At 39.1% G+C, this 21524-nt stretch overlaps 1 protein-coding gene across 1 annotated transcript in view; it reads left to right on the top strand.

Moving 5' to 3' along the window:
- Positions 1-21524, top strand: part of TMEM132E (transmembrane protein 132E) — a 376668-nt gene that overhangs the window by 276189 nt on the left and 78955 nt on the right. The window contains exon 2 of the mRNA XM_075195036.1: positions 10998-11889. Within this exon, the coding sequence (XP_075051137.1) occupies positions 10998-11889 (892 nt within the window). The remainder of the gene's footprint in view (positions 1-10997; positions 11890-21524) is intronic.

The following is a 21524-nucleotide window of genomic DNA, read 5'->3' as shown; positions in this document are numbered from 1 at the left end:
ATATATTACAGTACTTGTCTCCTGTGTTTCTTCCATGTTTTCATGTTGAACGTAGTAACATGTTATATTATTTATGATGAATGACATTGAATATGTGTGTTATTCTGTCCCAGACGTATCTGTATATCCTATCAATTACACCTTCCAGATTCTAATTTGCTATATAATAACAGGGAGAGTGAGGATAACTTAATGTTTCTTAAACTTTGGGGTATTTTTCTCTCTCCAGTAAGTAGCATGACTAACTCAGAAAATCTGTAAAGAAAGAGTTTGAATGAGGTCCAAAAATGATTACTTTCAGAAGCCCAGCAGATGCCTTTCTTATCCTGCAGCTACCAGAGCGCTCTTTAAAAGATAGACATCAGGAAAAGTATTATCCCTTGCACTGCCAAGAAGAGCTTTACTGCTTTGCGTCATTAATCTTTAACCCATTGAGATATAAAGAGATCAGCGGTATGATATACAGAAACATTTTCAGATTCAGTTGGCACAATAATATGTAATGTGTAGTATGGTTGTTGTGTAAGGACATTTATCTTATGGTTCTTAGCAAATCCCCTTGCGATAGAACACATTTGAGTTCATTTTTGATGGGCAAAACAAGGAGTTGGGCAGGGTGAAGGTACACTGATGGACCTTGTTTTGCTGAGTAGCGCGGAAACATGACTTTTGGAATAAGATTATAATAATGAACTAAAAGTATGGGTGGGGTGCATTTTCAGGGACGTTCTGTGCCATGCACAACCAATCTCTATTCAGCCCTGTGCCTGGTTTTTACTAGTAGGGTGACCCCACACTTATGGTCTCCCTTTTATCGAGGAAATCAGACCAGGCTATTTAGCACAGGGACATGTTAAAAATGTTCTTTTGGTGGGGGAAACAGGACCGGCAGCCTTTTACTGTGTACAGTGTACTGTACTGTAGGCAGGGCCGGTGCTAGGGTCCGTGACGCCCTAGGCACATTTACAAAATCGGCGCCCGGCACATTTTCCAAATCGGCGCCCCCACCCTGCACACTTACAAAATAGTGTCTAAGTGTGCAGGGTGGGGGCGCCAATTTTGAAAATGTGCGTCTTTTCTTACCTGCTTCTAACTTGCCTCCTCTCTGCTCCGTCTCCTCCCCTCCACTCACTGACACTGTCGGGCCGTGATGATGATGTCACGCCCGACAGTCAGTCAGTGAGTGGAGGGGAGGAGACGGAGCAGAGAGGCGGTGGTGGTGGTGAGCAATAGTCCCTCCCCCTTTCCCCCCCTCCCTGTGGATGTATGTGAAGCTGTGCGGCGGCCGTGAAAGGTATGGTCAGCGGTCGCCGCACAGTTTTAAAAAAATAATTAATCTGTGGCGCCCTCCAGAGCCCGGCGCCCTAGGCAAGTGCCTAACCTTGCCTAATGGGAGCGCCGGGCCTGACTGTAGGGACTGTCTTTAATATAGGTGGCTAGTGCACTTGAAAATCCACTTCTCTGCCATTAAAAATAAATGCAGAGAAGTTAATTGTAGTAAAGAGATTCAAATATTCACATATACAAACATGATACATACAATAAATTTCAATGTCATATCACTCTCAGAAATTATTTAAGCCATATTTAAGAATAAACCGAACAGCATTTCGGAAAAAATAGAAAAACACTTTTTCTGTTGAGATGGTACTGAAGAGGTAGGAGGTTGAAATTTCTTGTTATTTTTAGAGTGTATCTTATTTTCAATTAGCCAATTATCACATACATATCGCTTTTTAAAGAAATTATTAAAAAAGTATGTGACTATAAACCTATGGCTGAGTACCAAGCTTCAAATGTTGTATTTACCTGCTGTTTTCAGAGAAATCTGGAAATCTCCCCTAAGGGGTGAGGAAAGGCTCCCAATAAGAACTGGTGCTGTCACTTGTGTGCCTGGTGTAAATTTGGGAATGTGCCAGTTAATGCAAGCTTGAGAACTGATGAACTCTACAATACATATCAACTAATGTTAAATTGGACTCCTATTTTTCGAGGTTTCGTGTGTCTTAATTTGAATCCCTCTATTTCTGTAAGTCAAGGTTTTGCATATTAATACATATTCCCCACTGTATTCCCGGATACCATCATGCTTGCATACATTCCTCTGTAGATTACATTGTTTTATTCTTAAGGCTTTAGAAACCCATAATAACTGAATGATTACTGGATTTGGCTAGCTTCACTAAGAACCTATCACTTCATTGCTTTTAATAGGACACTTGATTCAAGAAATGTAGAAAGCAAATAGATTATTGATCTGCAGGGCTTTCACACAGCCTTAGTAAGAAAACGCACTCCTTTTTTATATTCTCGACTGAGCTACATGAAAGGTGAATAAAGCTGCACTGCTTCTTACTAATAAATTAAACAATATTGTTTGGTATAATCTTGCTCATAAAAGATTAAATATGTTCCATGACTGGTAATCCTCCTATCATCAGGTGAAATGTTACAGATTTTTACAGTATAGCTTTAATTTTTAATATCTGTAATCCCATATGTGTGTCAAGATATGCGAGTAGAAAAAATATTGAGTCCTTGATTGATTTTAGGAAGGAGAAGTTAGCAGCCAGAAAGTGAGAAAGGTAAGACATTGAGCAGGTAAATGGTTTGCTCGTGAAGTGGTAATTTGATGCGGCAAACACATTTTTCATAAAATAGGTGTCACGGTTGGCTTATGGGAAAGAGATCCTTAGGCTCTGCTGAACATGGCTTGGCCCACCCACAGGTGCGGAGTCTAACAGGCAGGTGGTTTTCACCAGGAACCCCCGCAAGGAGGTATGGTCTTAGCTGCACCAAACCTGCAGGTCGCGGTCCTGTGAGTGGGTGAACAGCAGAACGGTGTGGAGGAGCCAGGTGAAGCAGGTGGAGACTTTAGAGCCCGCGGATATATGGTATGGAAACAGGAACAACAATGATAAGACTGATGGGCAGCAACAAATGAGGCACTAGGAGAATGGATGTCCTGAGGTAATACAAGGCGAGAGCAGGAGCTGTCACAATGGTGTATCCAAGAGTGATTAGAAGAGATATTGGAAAAGCAGGAGTTCAGCACTAGATTTATGCTGAGCACACGGGAAGCAGAAGTAACTTGGGACAACCGCCGATGAGTCATCAAGGCAATTGCGGCTCTGAGTGGTAGCGGTTAGAGAACTGGAGCTTTCACGATGAAGTACATCAGAGATGGTATAGTTGTACTGGAGCAGCAATAGTTCAGTACAGCTGGAGACTGAGAGCAGATTAAAGTAGCAGAGGTAACTCGTAGTAACAGCTGATGAGTCACAATAGTAGTGGTGGCTCTGAGTGGTAGCGCTAGCCCATGGTAAACTGGCTCCATCTACTATTTCCTCTTGATTTTGTGACAGGTTCAGCCAGAGCTTATCGTAGGTCATCAAATCTTTTTCCACACACCCCCAAAAACAGAAAGGGGAGACATTGGAGGTTTCAGGGAGCTGGAAACCGCAAGAGCCCCACCACCTCCCCTAGATTATTTGGGCTTAGAGACTGAGGGACTTTGTACCCCACAAATAAAAAAACATGAAGAATATTTGCAAGTGACAAACAGGTGAGAAAAATAAATTAATTACATAAGTAATCAACATAAATCGTCTGGAATTATGAACATTTTTCAAAATGGCTGTAAAATGTTTGATTCCCAGTTTTTGACAAGTTTGTTCTTTATATTGCTGTTTATTTAATTTGTTTTGTATAAACCTGGCTTGTGTGCTGCCCCTAAAATAAATAAAAAAAAACATGGACAAATCTTCAAAACCCAGAACTGTCTCTGGAAATCAGAGATTGTGATCAATTATTAATATAAGTATGTATTTGTCAGAGCATACCTCAAACATAAGAATTTTCTGTAGATCTACAGAAGGTTAAAAATCGATTTATCTGAAAGTAATAATTAAAATAGAGTTGCTTTCAGGTCTGGTTAGGGTTTATGGATCTATACATACAGTTCCTGTAATTCAGTGATAGCAAACTGGTACATTTTTCTTAATCTCAGTAATAAGTTAAAATAATACATTTAATCAAAGAAAGACACACCTATCTATGATAACATATTAATGGGCATTTTAAACAAGTGTTATAATATCTGACAATAAAGCGGAAGGAGCTGGTGACGGCAGATGAAGGCTCATTGGGTTACATGTTGTCCATCATCGCTGTAACAACCAAAAATTGGTTTGCATTGCCTGCATATTGCAGTTTATGCGAAAAGATGCTGCCTTTCTACAAAGCTGAGAATAGTACATTATGGTACAAAATACAACACAACTGCACCCAACACATGTAATGCAGGTATTTTGCAAATTATATGTGTTTTATTTATTCATAGCTGAGGAAACAGTCGTAAATTGTTGTAAATTCTACTAGGAACAACATATTAAGGATATGGGGCAGCATGGTGGCTAAGTGGTTAGCACTTCTGCCTTACAGCCCTGGGGTTATGAGTTCAATTCCTGATCATGGCCTTATCTGTGTTTGCGTGGGTTTCCTCTGGGTGCTCCGGTTGCCTCCCACATTCCAAAAACATTCTGGTAGGTTAATTGGCTACTATCAAATTGACCCTAGTCTGTGTGTGATAGGGAATTTAGACTATAAGCCCCAATGGGGCTGATGTGAGTGAGTTCTCTGTACAGTGCTGCAGAATTAGTAGTGCTATATAAATAAATGGCGATGACGATGATGTTGTATGGCAGGCGTCCTTGATTTGATACAAGCCCGGAGTGGAAATCATGATTGCTTCCTCTTTTCTCCTTTGAAACAATTTGGTTCTTGCCAAGGGTTCTTGATTTTAATAACCCTATATATTGTTTATTATTTTTATATTCTCACATTATATAAATTTTCTTTAGTCTATATGTTTTTTTAATATTTTGCCATGAAGTCACCTGGCATGGTTTGTCTTTTTTTAATTATTCAAATAAAAATTACATTTTTAACTATTTGCAATTATAAAAATTGTGGACTGGAGTGCCCGTCTAATTTTCTTATAAGATGTGACAGCACAAAAGTGTTCCTAAAAATGAACTATGGCTAATAACGTCTGAGATCTAAAGTTAACTGCAAATCATGTTTCTTAGGTTCCATTATGCTATCTGTGGTGAGTAGCTGGCGACAGCATCTTTATTGACGGCTATAACCTGCGTTATTTCTTCATTAAAAATGCATGCTTTGTGGGTTTCACTGTATTTATTTCAACAATATGAAATTACAGTAAATCAATATTAAAATGTTCTCTTTCCATACAGTTTATGCTTTCAAAAAATTATCTCAAAATAGCAGTAAATTAGAATAGAACTGATGACTGAATTATGTTCCTGTTCCAAGTTTAAATAGCCTCAATTACTATTCATCAACACACTCATGTTTATGGTGTTCTTTGCTATATTACTGTCACATTGGGCACATTTTTCTAATATCTTATGTTTAACAATTGCACTTGAAATAATAATCAAAAGGACAGGTGGGGAAAATGAGAAAGGAAAATTTCGGTACTAAAGGGTTATTGTATAATGTCAACAAATTACGTAAAACGAATGATCTTGTATAAATTCCATGGCTGTCTAATAGAAAAAACATTACTGGGGTCTGTAATTTTGTGGATTTCTTTTTAAAGCATAGGTACATTTCATCTTCATTACATAGCAATAATTCACTAATAAAAGCTAGCGGTCATAGACAGTTGGTTTCTTATGTTAGTATATTATGCTTTGTTCTGTTTTTTTGTGCTCACCTTTGATATATACAAATATCCAGTGGTGGAAGTGGGCATTTAGAAGTGACAGTATGAAAATGCAATGGGAATGTAAGTGAATGGGGTTTGATTGTTTTACAATGAAGGCAGTGGAAGAAGTGGCGGTATGGCATACCACCGTATATAACTTTGACCACTGTGTACATCATAGGTGCTTATTATCCCAGACTTCTGAGAGAGCAAGCAAATCTGGAAAGAACACATTTATGCCACTGAGTGTGTACGGAGGTGAGCGGGGTGTGATAACGTGTTTGCCTTAGCCACTTTTTGCCACAAACCACTTCATCAAGCCCTGTCCACCTTGCTATATAAATACCTAGAGAATAGTGTAATAGTGGTAGAGGAAACATAATACTCGATTGAAGTATTATAGTTCATCTTTGTCGAATAAATGTTGAAAGGCAGTGGCATGGTACAAATATTAGTTATTAATGCATATTACGTTGGTTTTAGGGACAGGGTGTGCACTTCCATGGAGCAATTCTGTAACAACAATATGGTTATACAGACGTTATACATCGCTCCCCTGCAGAAACCACATGTAGGCGGTGGAGAAACACATCAGGATACCTGTTTATTAAGATAAGAACTTTATGACTCCTGTAAATCCATGTTGTTGCACACTTAGGACATCACTCTTAAATCAGTATACTGACTGTGTTATGTGCTATTATACTTCTCTGAAAGACACATAGTATCTTTACATTAGTTCCATGCTACAATCTTGTTTTTGCTGATGGCCGGCATTGGAATAAGAATTCCCATATTAAGCACACTGATATCAAATAAGATATCTGCATTAGAGATAGTGTCATTGTCACAGAGCAGTGTTTTCAAAGAAAATTTGGCAAGTAAATTTGAGCAAAAAGGGTGGTTCTCAGGTGGTAGTAGTTTGAACTTTAAAGTGACTTCTGCACAGTGCACCTTTTGAGATTTTACTGCATCTCGTGCACCTTGATGTGTTGGGGGACCCTTTGTGTAATACCAGTGTAAACAAAGTCCAATGTAAACAAGTCTGTGGCCTGTTGTAGGGACAGAAGAAGCACAGTGCTCTCCAGCATTCCAAAGAGACAGCCTCTTTCTGCCATTTTTCTGCCATTTTATAGACTCTATGAGTGAGCTCCCAGCATTCTTTGTGTAGGCGCTACAACAACTGGGGTACCTCAATGCATCTGCTGGTGAAAGGGCCAGTGTCGGACTGGAACATAAAGGGCACAACTATGAGGGTTAATGAGAGTTGGGGGCACAACTATGATAGATAAAACTGGGGGGGCACAGTTTTGAGATATAATATGATCTGGGACACAACTGTGTGGCATAATATGAACTGGGGGCACTATTGTGTGAAATAACATGAACGTTTATTTGTTGGTCCCATTATTTTTAATAGTAACATAATATTAGCATTATAAAATAAGAAATAATTCAATTTAAATTATATATAATTTAAGTGTTCTGGTATAATGTGGTATATAGATAGCTAACTATATCAGTGGATTCCAAACTTTTTCAGTTCAAGGCACCCTTAGGGCCTCCATCATTTTTTCAAGGCACCCCTAAGCCAAAATAATTACCAAGTAGTCCCCCGCCTTGCTTACCACTGGCCACGAGGCACCCCTGTGAGATTGCCGAGGCACCCCAGGGAACCATGGCACACGCCTTGGGAACCACTGAGCTATAATATATATATATATATATATATATATATATATATATATATATATATATATATATATATATATATATATATATATATACACACACACACACACACACACACATATACCTAGCTATCTATGTACCACTGTATACCAGAAAACTTTGAGAATATATATATATCTGTGTGTGTATGTATGTGTATATATATATATATATATATATATATATATATATATATATATATATATATATATATAAATATCTACATCAATACAAATACACAATACCAGATGCTTTATCAGGGCAGTTTGCTTGGATACTTGTGAGAAACAACAATATGGTGTGACTGCTCTATACACCTCAATTATTCTGTCAGCAATGCAACAAAACAACCTGTCCTTGGTGACATGTTAGTATTAGATTAGTTCTTAAAGAATCACTTGTTAACATATACTCATATATATCTGATAGTGTTTTATCCATTTTCCCCTACTGGAATAACTGGCGTTCTCTAAAACAAGTGTGTCATCAATATGTAGGTGAGCTCTGCAGTGCACACACACTGAATAATATTCAGGTGCCAGTATTTTCATGATATATCCTCTACTTCCACTTCCATAAAGTAGGACAAATAATTATGAAAAAGAGAAATAGGGATCAGGCACAAAAAGGGAGATGGAAAAAGGATAACAAGCGGGTAACAAGTGCCTGTGCTAAATGGTATCACAAGATGTAAATAAATAGTAATAGCAGCATGAATATGAGGTATGCATGTAAACAGGACAAATAATTGGAAGATGAGAGAAATAGAAATACTTACACAGCCTCTAACAGTAGAGCCTCCTTCTTACAACAGCAGCAGCAGGAAGTTGATGAACTAGGAAGCAGAGTCACGATCACATGATCACGAGTCATTCCCCTGCAGTTCACCTCGATCTCATCTCACAGCTGCTGCCTGTCACTGAGAGGCTCACAGCAGCAGCTGGGAGGCTGGGGGAGCAGACAGCAGCGGTGGACAGCTATTATAGTAGTCAGTCTGAGCTCTCTGTTTTAATGAAAATCGATCAGGACCATCGTTACTTAGCTCCGCCCCACCAAGGAAGTGGGCGGGGCTATCCGGTGTCAGGGCCTACCGGTGGATAGTCCGGCTGCCCTGCAGGCCAGTCCGAGGCTGGAAAGGGCTGGTAACTCTAATGCTTTGGATAATGTCACCTCTTTCTCAAGCTCTCAAATGCAGTGCCTCCACCCGGGTCATGTTTTATCTTCAAGGTTGTAGATCTTGGCAAGGTCCAAAAGGGGTTAACTTGGGAAACCCAAGTCTGACTCGCTACAATTGACTTGTGACAACCCGCTTACACACACACACACACACCAGGAAAAGGGGATAAGCCACTTGGCACATTTATTTAAAAGTTGCATAACTTAAAATCCTCTAACAATATATGTTGTATTTAGTCAAGCAGCTTTATTTTGAAATGGTCTTTAAATTTACTTTGAAACAGCTGCCGTTGTGATTTTACTGCTTACATCCACACCATTAACTACAGAAGACTCAGGTCTGCGTCAATGCTTTTTCTGCCGGAGCAGTTTCTATATCTTTTTTTGTTCATTGTTTCATTTTTGTATTGCAGTTATCTAATATTCCTTTTTTGATACATTTTCTTCCCTGTTGGCTTGTATTCTGTCATTATTTGCCATTTTGACCTCTCACAACCCAATCTAGTCTACAAAACTTCCATCCAAACCTTCAGTCAATCTGAGAGGTGTTTGCTGCGTTATTCCCTGTTCAGCCTTTTCAGATGTGCCAGTAATAACAATGTGTTTGTGGTGTAATCATACTGGAAATCATCATACTGAATCTAGCAGAGAATAGGAGTTGTGTCTGCCACAGCAGTAAACATCCTGCTGAAACCTGCTTTCAAAGCGACATGACTCTGGCACCCCTCAAGCTTCTATACCCTGTCATTGTACAGCCATTTGGGAACAATCTCTTCAATTTTACAGGTCATTACCAACTTTTTGCCAGCTACATGCTTGATGACTCGCTTTTACTAGTAGCAATATTTCTAGATACATGAAGTAAATATGTCACTGCATGATAGTGCAAATGACATGACCACACCACGGTGGGCATGTTAATGCGAATTACAATGATTGGCGTGTGATGACGCGAATCACATCATCACGCTGTTGTTCTGGCAGTGCTTTAGGGAGAATTCCAGACTCTCTTGAGAGTTAGGCAGATCACCCACTATATCAGGATTATCCTGGACATTCTGTAAGTATACATTAATTCGCCTAAATAATTTTAAACTAAAAAGTTGCTTTAATAAAGCAGATGGACCATATTGGGAACACAGGTAGACATGAGTTTGTAAGTCTGTCCCTTGAATGGATAGGTAGCACAGCTTCAAAGTAATTGCAGTTCCAGTGCTGTCTAGTAGTGGAGCCACAGCAATTTTTAGGGAAATAGTTATGGGATATCACTTGAATCTTGTTTTTAAACTCTCAAAAGAGCAGATCAGAGACCTCTTCTGAGCTGGACATCGATAACAGCATCACTAGGCACCTTCATAGCTTTGCTATGAGTCCCAGTGATGCACTAATTAACCCCTTTCTCTGTGGGATTGTATTAGGGTGAATTATCAGCTTGAATTATTGCTTTTAAAGCCCATAGTAAAATAGTAGGTGTTTAAAATCTCCATTAAGGTCTTCGCAGGAAGAGATTAGGTTTGTCATTTCTGTTTGTTTCACACATGGGTTAAGAAATCAACCCTGTCCTCCATACGTCTGGCAAACACCCATGTCCCCGATGAGCTCTGGCCAAGTTCTGGATGCGTAGTGAGTCTGCATTCAGCAAAAAGCCTGGGTGTGAATACTAAGTAGCACAATACTCTTTCCTAACCCCCCATTAAGAGCTGTGACACAGTGCTCCCTCCCCAGCCACACTCTGCATGCTGTAAAGATCTTCTTCTCATGCTATAATTCAGAACCAAAGTGTTAAAGAAACCATCTGAACACTGAGTAGTACCAAGTGATCACAGCTCTGAACATTCCGAGCATTTTGAAAAGATGCTTCAGTGATTTTGTGAACTTGCCTTAATTGTTTCCTTTTCCTTTTTTTCCGCAATCACACACACTAGCTGTGTGCTGTGCTTAAGCTACTATCTGTATATGTAGAAAGAAAAAAAATGTGTGTGAAAGTATAGGACATGTATGTCATCTATAATTTTGAACAGCATGATTAGAGTACAAGTAATTCCACTGTGACGCAATTTCTTGATACTATGCCACTGTGTGCGCATTTAGTGAAAACAAAAAATGCATATTTGCAAAGAATAGGCTATTGTGGCTTGTGTAGATGATAAAGAGCCATCTCTCCATCTGGTGGTTGGATACTATACCTGGCATATTACTGTTTTTATCAGTACAAAGGAAAACAAAACACAATTCTTGCTTTTTATTTATGAGTCATTGTATTTATTGGATTACAGACCCATGTCATGCATTAATATGATAGTTCTTGCCTTCTTTTTTTTAGCATGTGCCCTGATATTCACTTTTTCTTTTTCAGCATCCTGCAAAGTAATCCCTACAATCCATCCAACAGCCCTTCCACCTTCTCCATCTGCCATACTACCAGTGAGTTATCGCCTGTCCAATACCCGCTTGGCCTTCTTTTTACGAGAAGATGGGCCACTTCCAACATGGAATTCAAGCTTTCCCTTGCTACAACGGTCAGAGCCCTTTGTGGTCTTTCAAACAAAGGAGTTACCGATTCTGAATGTCACACTGGGATCTTTTGCTTCTGGACAGGTTTTGCCAAAGGAACTACTTCAGCCTTCAAGTATCCTAGAGGTTCCTGACCGACTGACTGTAAACTGGAAAATGAGAGCTTATATTATTCGTACAAAGATACCTACCATCCAACCAGTTGTACAAGTGCTCTTCTATGTCGCTGGCCGTGATTGGGATGATTTTGGTGTCACAGAGCGTCTTCCCTGTGTTCGTCTTCATATTTTTCAGGAAATGCGAGAGCGCAAAAGTTCTTGTCGCCTGCAAGGAAGCCTTGCTACTTGTCTTGCTCAGACTGAACTGCCACAGAGTTGGTTTGGATCGCCAGCAGCACCCATTGGCAGACGGAAATCTTCATCAGATGGAACAGACCTTAACGGAGAGAGCCATCAAATAGAACTGTTTTACACTTTACACTTACCAGACTCTAGTGGAGGTTGCCAAAGTGAAATAGGAGCACGAAGAGGAGGGGAAGGACCAACTCAACATCCCCTTTTGCGCATTGGTAGTATCAGTCTATATCAACCAGTTCAGGTTGAGCAAATGGAGGAACGGCATCTGGATTCAAACATTTTCATCAGGCTACCAAACCGGCGTTTGCGACCAGGAGAGATCCTTAGCATCTTGCTTTACATTCAACCGAACTCCAGTGTAGAGCACTTCACACTCAGGTAATACTGCATATTAAATGGTGTTCTGACACATATAATCTAATAGATTAGTTCTTTAGAAAGTGCATTTGAAAGCACCAACCCCACAATACATTACCTTTTGGGACTTCTACTATGATAGATAAACAGATAGATAGATAGATAGATAATGTATGTCTACATGAATAATCATGCAGAATTAAAGTTATGAATCTAGCTGATGGTTTTAGAATTATTCCAATATGAAAAGGCATCTTGTAGCATTCACACAAATGTGGGTGGCATTAGGCATATTCTTCCACATAACTGCTTGGCAGTATAGTGGGCCCTCCCTGCAGACTCTAAATTATGTTCTGCTGCCTATATCTTCCCCCCTCTTAATCCATCCATCCCTCCGTCTACAGCAAGCACTGCATACTAGATGAGCCCAGCTCTGCATACTAGACGAGCCCAGCTGTCGGCTAATGGCTAAATATGCGCCATATCCATGGGAAGGAAGCAAGGCTTTAGGTGTCTGTCAAGTAAAGGAAAAACAAAAATGTATACCTTAATTGAGCTTCACAGGAGGCGAGTGGTGATGGCCTCTCCCTCAGATAATAATGTTTTTGCAACTTCTGCTGCCAGAGGCACCAATAGAAAGCAGGCTGCACTGTGATTTGTTAACAGAGCTTCTTATTAATTACTATGAATGAAAAGGACTTCAGAGCATAGGCAGCCAGAATAGGTAAGTAATCAATTGTTGTGGGCCAGGGTATATGGTACTCAGAAATAGTGCATACTTTATATTGCCATTTGGGCATACTTTATACTGGGTAATGGGTATTACTGTATACAGTGCATGTATTAGGTATTGTGTACCAACAGCGCTTTTATCTGAACTTATATTTGGAGACACTAATGTAAATTAACAGATTGGCTTGCTTATCAAATTATACAATTTTATTACAATTCCACAATCAATAAAGAATACAAATGCCATACATTGTCTGGATACAAGTACAATTATGCACTATATACTAACGATAGCTCATTAATAAGAAAAATCATAACATATTTGGAGCAAATTAAATTCAGACAATAATGTGTTGTTTCACTGTAAATTTATAAATATCATTACATCAACAATATTGAAATAGAGGGATGTTTCCTCCATTATATATATACATTTAGCAAATTCAAATAACAACCAGATATTTTGGCATAGTCTGTAGTAATATAAGTAATAAACAAATAATTAGTAATACCTGATGCGTTTCATCATACCAGAGTTTTCATAAGAGGTGTGCCTCAATTTACAGTGAAAAAACACAATTGCTGGTAGAATTTCATTTATGCCAGTATGATCTGTATAATAATCAAAAGCACAGTGGTTGAGCTACATTTGTTTCTGTGGAGAAAAATGATGCCTCTTAAAACTGTGAAGGGGGATTTCTATCGAAAGAGGAGTATAGTGAAGAGAGAGGAATTACAGTTATAAGGATTAGCCAATAACATAATTGTGGGGCAAAAAGTTTAATCATAACTGCAGTGTAAATATGTTATATTTACACTATGATAAATTGAGCTACTAAGGTGTACAATGTGAAGTCAGAGGATCTGGTGTGTGTTTACCCGATGCTTCTCCCCATCTCTATGTTAAAAGAAAACAGCAGCGCTTTCAGGAAAAGCTGAGCAGCTTCAAAGGCCCCTGGGTTGAGCGGGATCCTGACATAGGAGAGTTTTTTGACACCGAGAGAGATTTTAAGGAACTGTTCAGAGCTTGAGATCCTTGTAGACAAAGGCAACACGTGAAGGCTCTCTATGCAGGTATATAGAAATATGAACTTCAAAGAAAATGCCTTCTTATTTCATATTTTGGGAAATCAGTGTGCTACGCCATACTGAGGGGCAGAAACCACACTGGGGTTCTGAATTACGGGTACTAGCAGACCAGGGAACAGCTGTAGTCACATGTCTTTGGGAAAGGTATGTCATATTGTTATAATTCCATCATGTTTGTTATTTATATGTGCGGGAGATTATGACCGGTTTATTGACGAGGGAGCTATGTTTCTGGGATATACCTGAGAAAAGTTAGGACAGGTCAAAACGTAGGAATAGTTTTGAACAAACCCTAGGTGACACCGAAGGGACATTTCCGCCCCCACATTAGCATCCACACTGTCCCTGTGATTGCCATCCCAGTTGATTTTGCTTAAAAACCTGTGTTGTGAAAGGACAAACTGTCAGTCTTTTGGGAAAGCAATCATCATTGATAAGCTGTCCATCTTCAAACCAATTTCCCTTGGCGCAGATTATACCAACTTGTCTGTAAGTTATACTCTGAATTTTACCCCTTTATTTTACCTGTTTTGCAACGTTTTATCTGTATGTCAATGGTTTTTTGATTTTTTTTTTTAGAACCTGTAAGCATTGTACTTTTTGTATATTAAATCTAACATTTAGTTAGTGATGTGCTTATTGCTCTAAACAAATTCACTGCCTGTCTTGAAGAGATAGATCGCTTGACCATGCTAAACCATTAAATGCTGTGGGGTGAATTGTGACTACATCTGTATACTAAGCCGAGTGTGTGCCTGCATGTACATTTGTGGCATAGAGCCTTGAGGGGTTAAATGTTAACCCTTTGATTGCTGGTGTGTGCCTTGCTAACTGTGTGTAACAAGGAGTGCTCATTGTGTGCCACTCTGAGGCAGTATATTGGGATCCTATTGCCCTTATCCAATAGGCGGTTTCAAACCGATGTGGGTGTGGTTGTGTGAGCGCTGTTCAGGGGCGATTCAGCAAATCTGTGGAATAGGTGACAGAGTGCGGGTAAAGGCAGTTAGGAGATGTTTCCTGACAAAATAGAGGTGATTTATTGTGTGAATATATGATAAGATATTAAATGGGAGTAGCTAGAGGGGGCTATTCCTGACAAGGAGTATGTCATTATATCAGTAACCCAAAAATTCTTGTTTTTGAGACAAACTTTCAAGAGCCCCCCTCTTCTTCAGCTGTAACAGTGTAATGAACAGAGAATCTCTCAAAGCTTGTCTTTAGAAATAAAACACAAAAAGAATATTAACAAAACATTACAGTGCTCCACATTGCATTACTACATGCACACCTCCCAACATTTCCAAGCCGTGAATCAGGGCTATGTGTGCCACCGCACCACAGGGGCTAGGCTGCCCTGCACTACCCTCTAAATGGCCGTCCATTCCCACAAGCACCGGTGACGTACAGCAAAGGTTTCCCGATCAGAAGGCATGACAAAGCCCTCAAAATGGGACTATCCCACAGTAATAGCTTTATTTAGATAAAGCTATTACTGTTTACAATATTAAACACATACTGCAAAAAAGTTAGTAACCACTATATTCAGGCTGAATAGAAAACAACATAAAAACTCTCAAATTAGTACCACTCTCCCAAAAAAATATTGTTTTCTGAAATTAAACAATTGTTTTATTCTAGTGAAGGCTTTCAAGTATGTAATGATTAATAATATCAATGTTTGATACAAAATGCATGACAAAAGGAAAACATCACATTATGAGCACACTTGGAATTTTATCAGTATTAGTATTTGATTGTCACTAGGACAGAAAATAAAAAAGTCACTTCTTGTCCCAACTCCTCGGTCTTTACTGTTTACCTGCTGCACAATGTGTCCTCCTTTTTTTTTTATTTTTTATCTCACAATATATGGTATTTCTAGACAGAGCCTGTCAGAAAACCAACTCTACTTTTACCAGTAACAGAACTGTGGGACTGTGAGATGAAGGGGGCAATGTCCTGAGGTCACCTCTCTGCTCTCTGAGAATGCAGATTGGGACTGAGCACGTGCGTGGGTGAAAGCATGTGCATTGAAGCCCAAAACAAAGCTGTGTCTCCCTGTGAACACAATTGAACATCAAACGAAACAGGGTATTCACTTTTTTTTCCTTTAAATGCACATCCTCTCTTCCACACACTGCAAAATATTGATTTAACTACAATTATTGACAGCAGTGTTCCTTCATAAAACAACAAGACTCCATTAATTGTTCACTGACCCAGCTACAAAACCAGCAAGGCTTTCAGCAATGATGTCCATTGTCCCTTGTTACAAGCTTGTGTTGTGCACTTAGAGGAGACTACGGGTTTGTACATAAGGTGAACTAGAGAAAGCTGATTTGAATATGGATTGTGTACTTGGAAAATTAAATGTATAAATACTGTGTGTTCTAAATGTTGTTTGGCTGACTTTACTTGCGTAAAATACAGATAGTTTATGTACTGTTTGTTACGGCTGAACTAGAGGATTACAATTTTCAATCAGTTTAAATGTTAAAATCATGGTTTATTTTTACTAGGTTTTTAGTAGTCATTGGAGAACACCCCTGATTTAAATATTATTTGTCATCTAGCTTTATATGCAGGGAACAATTTTGAGGAAATGTAGTTATTCTCCATGCTGACATATTTAATTTTTAAAGCTATACTACTAGCTTTTTATGTGTGTGGGCAGACTGACCACAGATCCGATCATTTAGCAGTTGTGCTAAACTACTGGATCTCAGCATGTCTGGCCAGCTTCACTGCCAGTTCTTCGCCTATCTTCCATTGCATAACATATTGCTACCTATACTTAGTCTATTTCTGTACCACAGATAATACTGGTAGGAACCTGGCTATACAGGTTGTTGTATTAATTGAAAACCCATTACACATGTGCACGTCAGTCTAATGGGTCTATTTATTAAAGGGAGGAAAAACGTATCTCTGACAAAAATAGGTGTTTTGCCCGAAATTGGGCGTCCACCTATCTTTGGAAGGCTGTAGCCTCCGCCAATGAATAGTTTTTGGCGAAAACTTCCCCATGCAATGTATTGGTAGTCTATTTAGTAAAGGCTGCTGTGGTACATGTACCACCACAATCCTTTTTTCCCTTTCACCATCTCAGGATATATTCTTTAATACTCAGCTGCTCCAGTGATATTTTATTAGTAACTCTCGGCGATAATAGATTTTCTATCTCTATCTCTGCGATAAGTGTTCATAGAAAATTGATGTTATTGCCACATTATAATACATTACAAAATTTGTCCCTACATCTGTACTGGAGAGTTTGTTTCTGCTATCTAAAGTTAGTTAGCAATTCTGACAGTTGAAGTCTATAAAAAGTTCTGATCGATGCGCGTAATTTCATCATACTTACAAACATCTTCGATCTGCCCTCCAGGAGAGGAGATCACATTGCCTAGTCCGGGGTGCATCTTCTTAACACCACAGTGTTCAGCTTATAACAGTGGAGGCACTGGGCAGAACCTGGAAATTGCACTGCTCTCCTAGGAGTCAGGGAGAACTCCTAGAAATTTGGGAGGCTCCCATACATTCTGGGAAAGTAGGAAACTATGATACCAACTTCTGCGCATACTTGCAATATTTATTGAAATTGCATTATTGGTGAGGTCACAAACAATCAATGCTCCAAATATGGTTGTTACGTGTATATCCATTTGGTGACCAATGCTAGGGAAAAATGTTTGCTTTTGGCACAGGGAAATTATCTAACTTTTTGGTGTGGTTACTTTTATTCTGGGTGGGATAAACAGGACCATCTTTGTTAGTAAATAGTTAGTTAACATAAAACGGCTGAATCAATTTATATTTTAAGTTTAGTGGTCCGCTAAGTGGAAATTTTGCCCTATAAAGTATTTTCAGCAGAAGATAAACCACATGCTTTTGCCTATTTGTTTCTTCCTTGTTTCAAGATAACTGCCAGGTCCAAGACAAGTGATGCTTTGAAAAACAGAAAAGGAGTCAAGATTAACTTTACTTTTAACAGTGCTGACAAAACAATTATAGTGGAGGACATGGCGAAGTGATGACCAATTAAGCCCATCGTTCACATGTCTATTCCAGGAGTCACTTAAGCAATAAGCCGAGACGTGTGTGCCATTAAGCTGTCTGCCGTACAGCTTGGTGCTGAGAAGAAAGGGAATCACAGACGCTAACCAGAACACCAGCAGAGACACTGCCTCTGAGGAGCGTTCCCTACTGCTGAGAAATGAAACACTGAAATAACCATGATATATTTTTAGTAGTGTACTGTATATTTATTTATTGGTTTCAATTGTTCATATCAAAAGAAGTAAAATTTGGTATGATTCTGTAACATGGTCTTACACATACAGTCTCCATAGGCAGATTGCTATTATTATTATTATTATTATTATTATTATTATTTGTAGCTCTAACATTAACTTTACAGGGCCACTAAGCTGAAATAAAAACTTATTTTACTATATAAAATGTCTTATCGTCCCATGCAGCATTTTTCATAAATAAGATATTGCGTGATATTGACTATGAAATCTATAGTTTCTTATAATAATTTGTTCCATAGAAGTTGGTGGCTAATTAAATTTTATGTTAATTGAGAAACAGTAAAGCTGCTCCCACTGATGTTAATGCATGCAGTAAAAACAAGGCTCTCTCATGTCTGCCTACCATATGTACTTCTTCTCTCTGACTAATACATCCATCAGTTAGTATAGATTGGAATTTGCCCATACTATTAATACAAACATTAAGGGGTAGATTTACTAAGTGACGTTTCCAACAAGCTGATTTGCTGTCATTTTATAAAATGACAATTTTATTACAGACAAAGGCCATCAAGGTTTGTTGGAATCGCCGCTTAGGAAATATATCCCATACTTGCCAACTCTCCTGGAAAGTCCGGGAGACTCTCGAAATTCGGGTCAGGCTCCCGCGAGAGCTGGTATTTCTCCCGCATCCCGGAATTCCCTTGTTAAAATGACGCGATTCACCAAGAATCGGATCATTTTGCCCCCACCCCCAGCGACAAAATGTTATTTTACTCGTGGGGTGGGGCCAAAATGAAGCGATTTGTGGCGCCCCGCCCATTAGTCACGCCCCTCTCCTGGACGTCGCCTACTAAAAGTAGCCAAGTATGATATATCCCTAACTGTCAATGACTGAGAGCTTAAAGATTGCACTTCAATATAGTTATCAGGTGCCAATTTATTCCCATAATGGTCAATATTTACATTATCATCCTTATGATTATCAGCAAGCACAAGAAAGCTAGATGTGCAATGGATGAATACACTTTATGTTTGTGCTGTCATGTTCATGGTCAGAACTCTCACAGGAGATTATGATACCTTTCCATATGTTGGATCAGGGATGACATTCGACTGACCCTTTGTGCACACATTATGCAGTTTGCCTATACTATGTTGTACGTATTACTAAAAAAATCTTTCTGAACCTGAAGATTTTTGGTTTGCAACAATGACTGCCTTTTAGATGATGTAGGACTTGCATTTCTTGGATTAAAAACTGACTTTGTGCTTGTTTGTAAGATTGTAGGTGATATAAAGCTACCAACCATGGCACTGTCTGGTATTGCATTAACATTTTCACTTCCAGTTTGGTACATTACACATACAAGAGCACTGTGTCTAAATGTGCATGAAGCCAAAATTGAAATTGCGTAATTTCAGAATGCTATAACCTGTGCAGATCTGTTATCATCATTCATCACCATTTATTTATATAGCGCCACTGATTCCACAGTGCTGTACAGAGAACTCATTCACATCAGTCCCTGCTTCATTGGAGCTTACAGTCTAAATTCTCAAACATACACACAGACAGACAGAGACTAGGGTCAATTTTGATAGCAGCCAATTAACCTACTAGTATGTTTTTGGAGTGTGGGAGGAAACCGGACCACCCGGAGGAAACCCACGCAAACACGGGGAGAACATACAAACTGCTCACAGATAAGACCATGGTCGGGAATTGAACTCATGACCCCAGTGCTATGAGGCAGAAGTGCTAACCACTTAGCCACCGTGCTGCCCATGGAAAGTACCTAGTCAGTATTATGTTTTCAGAAGACACTGCACCTGCTTTATACTTTAACATTATTATTATTATTATTATTGTTTACTTACATGGCGCCACAAAATTCTGCAGCGCCTTACAGTGGTTAAATACAGCATAGTATAAAGACATAGAAGACCATATGGAAAATACAATACAAGCTAAGAAACAACACTGGCAAAAAATGACACATAGTAGTATACATAAAACATAATAGGTAAGGTATATAACTAGTGCCCATACACAACATAAAAGTGGCATGATACAAGGATGCACAGATGGATATGGTTCAAGCAGACAAGAAGGAGAAGATCTGCTTATGGGAATGTGCAAGGCGGAGAGAGAAGTGGGGGGCGACTATGAGAAATACTCTTTTCACATAACAATTTGCCACAACATCAGCTCATATATGATCTTCCCACAAGATAGAATTCTACCATGGATGTGCTTGAAAGCTTTTATGATTAAAGAAAAACCATCAATGGCTATGTCACATGTAAAATGTGCAGGGAAATGTCTTTTTCTCTCAAGGCAACAACGACTGATGGAGAACACATGTAGATTGCTGTGATCTTTTGATAAGGCCACCGAGTTTATGTAACAGGGTTGATTGTAACATTAGCAACATTTACCTATTATTTTGCTGTTAGAGCCATAGTTAAGCTATATGCAGTAGCATAATGAGGGTGATCAGAACATTCAGCTGCTGTTCTCTCCAACCCAACGATCATAAATATGTGAAAACATAAACCAGGCATTGCTATAGTGTTGTTTACACAGCTATGCACGAAGCAAATTGAGGATAGTACGGTAGTCTGGGCTACGAGTAGTAGTACTTGTGTAGTCACACACAGAGTATCCAGAGATATTTTCCCCTAGTTCAACCCAGAAACAATGAGCAGAGCTTTGGATGAGGCACTAAGGCATTGGCTCAGGCATATAACATTTGATAGTTTACCCTTTAAAAATGTTTTCCATGTCTAGGTTATTTGGATTTGGTTACTTGGAGATTCGGATAAAAACAGCATTGTCCTCAGCATGGCTTCTGTGACTGGGACATTCTCTTTCTGAGTGTCTTTAATAAAGAAGTGACTGGTTACAGACAATTGCCACATGACACCCAATCACTTAATAAAATAATGGCGCACTCAGTACCAGACTGGGGTTTCTCCTTCAGACTTCAGTCATTTCATGCAAACAACTGTAGGATCACAAACTGCATAATTACACAGGCTGTATAAGCAAAATCAGTAATGCTTTCCAAGCAAGGAAAATTCTTCTGGCAGTCTGGAGCAAATGAAGAGAGGAGCGAGAGGGACAAAACTATTAGAGAGAGACAGAGAAATGAGTCCCCAAGGAGACACATTTACAATTGTACCATTTGTTCTGCAGTAATTGCTCAGGTTATTAGCATAACCGAGACAAACCATATGCTGTGCCGTGTTTCCTTTTATTAGGCCCAACGTGCTCACTGCCCCTAATCAGAGTACTGCCTGCGTGCACACTTCCCTTAGGGACCAGTGACTAGAAGCATGAAGCCTCTGGTAAGTCAAAGAGCTGAGAGGTAGACTTCTTAGATGGGCTTGTTACATCCACCATCTCCTTTAATAAGCTGGCTGCTTGTACCTTTATTTTAATACATTACTAACTGACTGTTTAGTGATACATTTTGTATCAGCATAGATCCAGCAATAAAAAAGTGACTTGTGAGTTGCAATATAAATGCATAAATAAAGAAGTGTAATGTTTATTAAGTAGAAGATATTAGA

This window comes from Mixophyes fleayi, chromosome 2 (genome assembly GCF_038048845.1).
Source record: "Mixophyes fleayi isolate aMixFle1 chromosome 2, aMixFle1.hap1, whole genome shotgun sequence".
In the NCBI taxonomy this organism is placed as follows: Eukaryota; Metazoa; Chordata; class Amphibia; order Anura; family Limnodynastidae; genus Mixophyes; species Mixophyes fleayi.
Note: the sequence above shows the minus strand (reverse complement) of the source record. Positions and strands in the feature narration are given on the sequence as shown.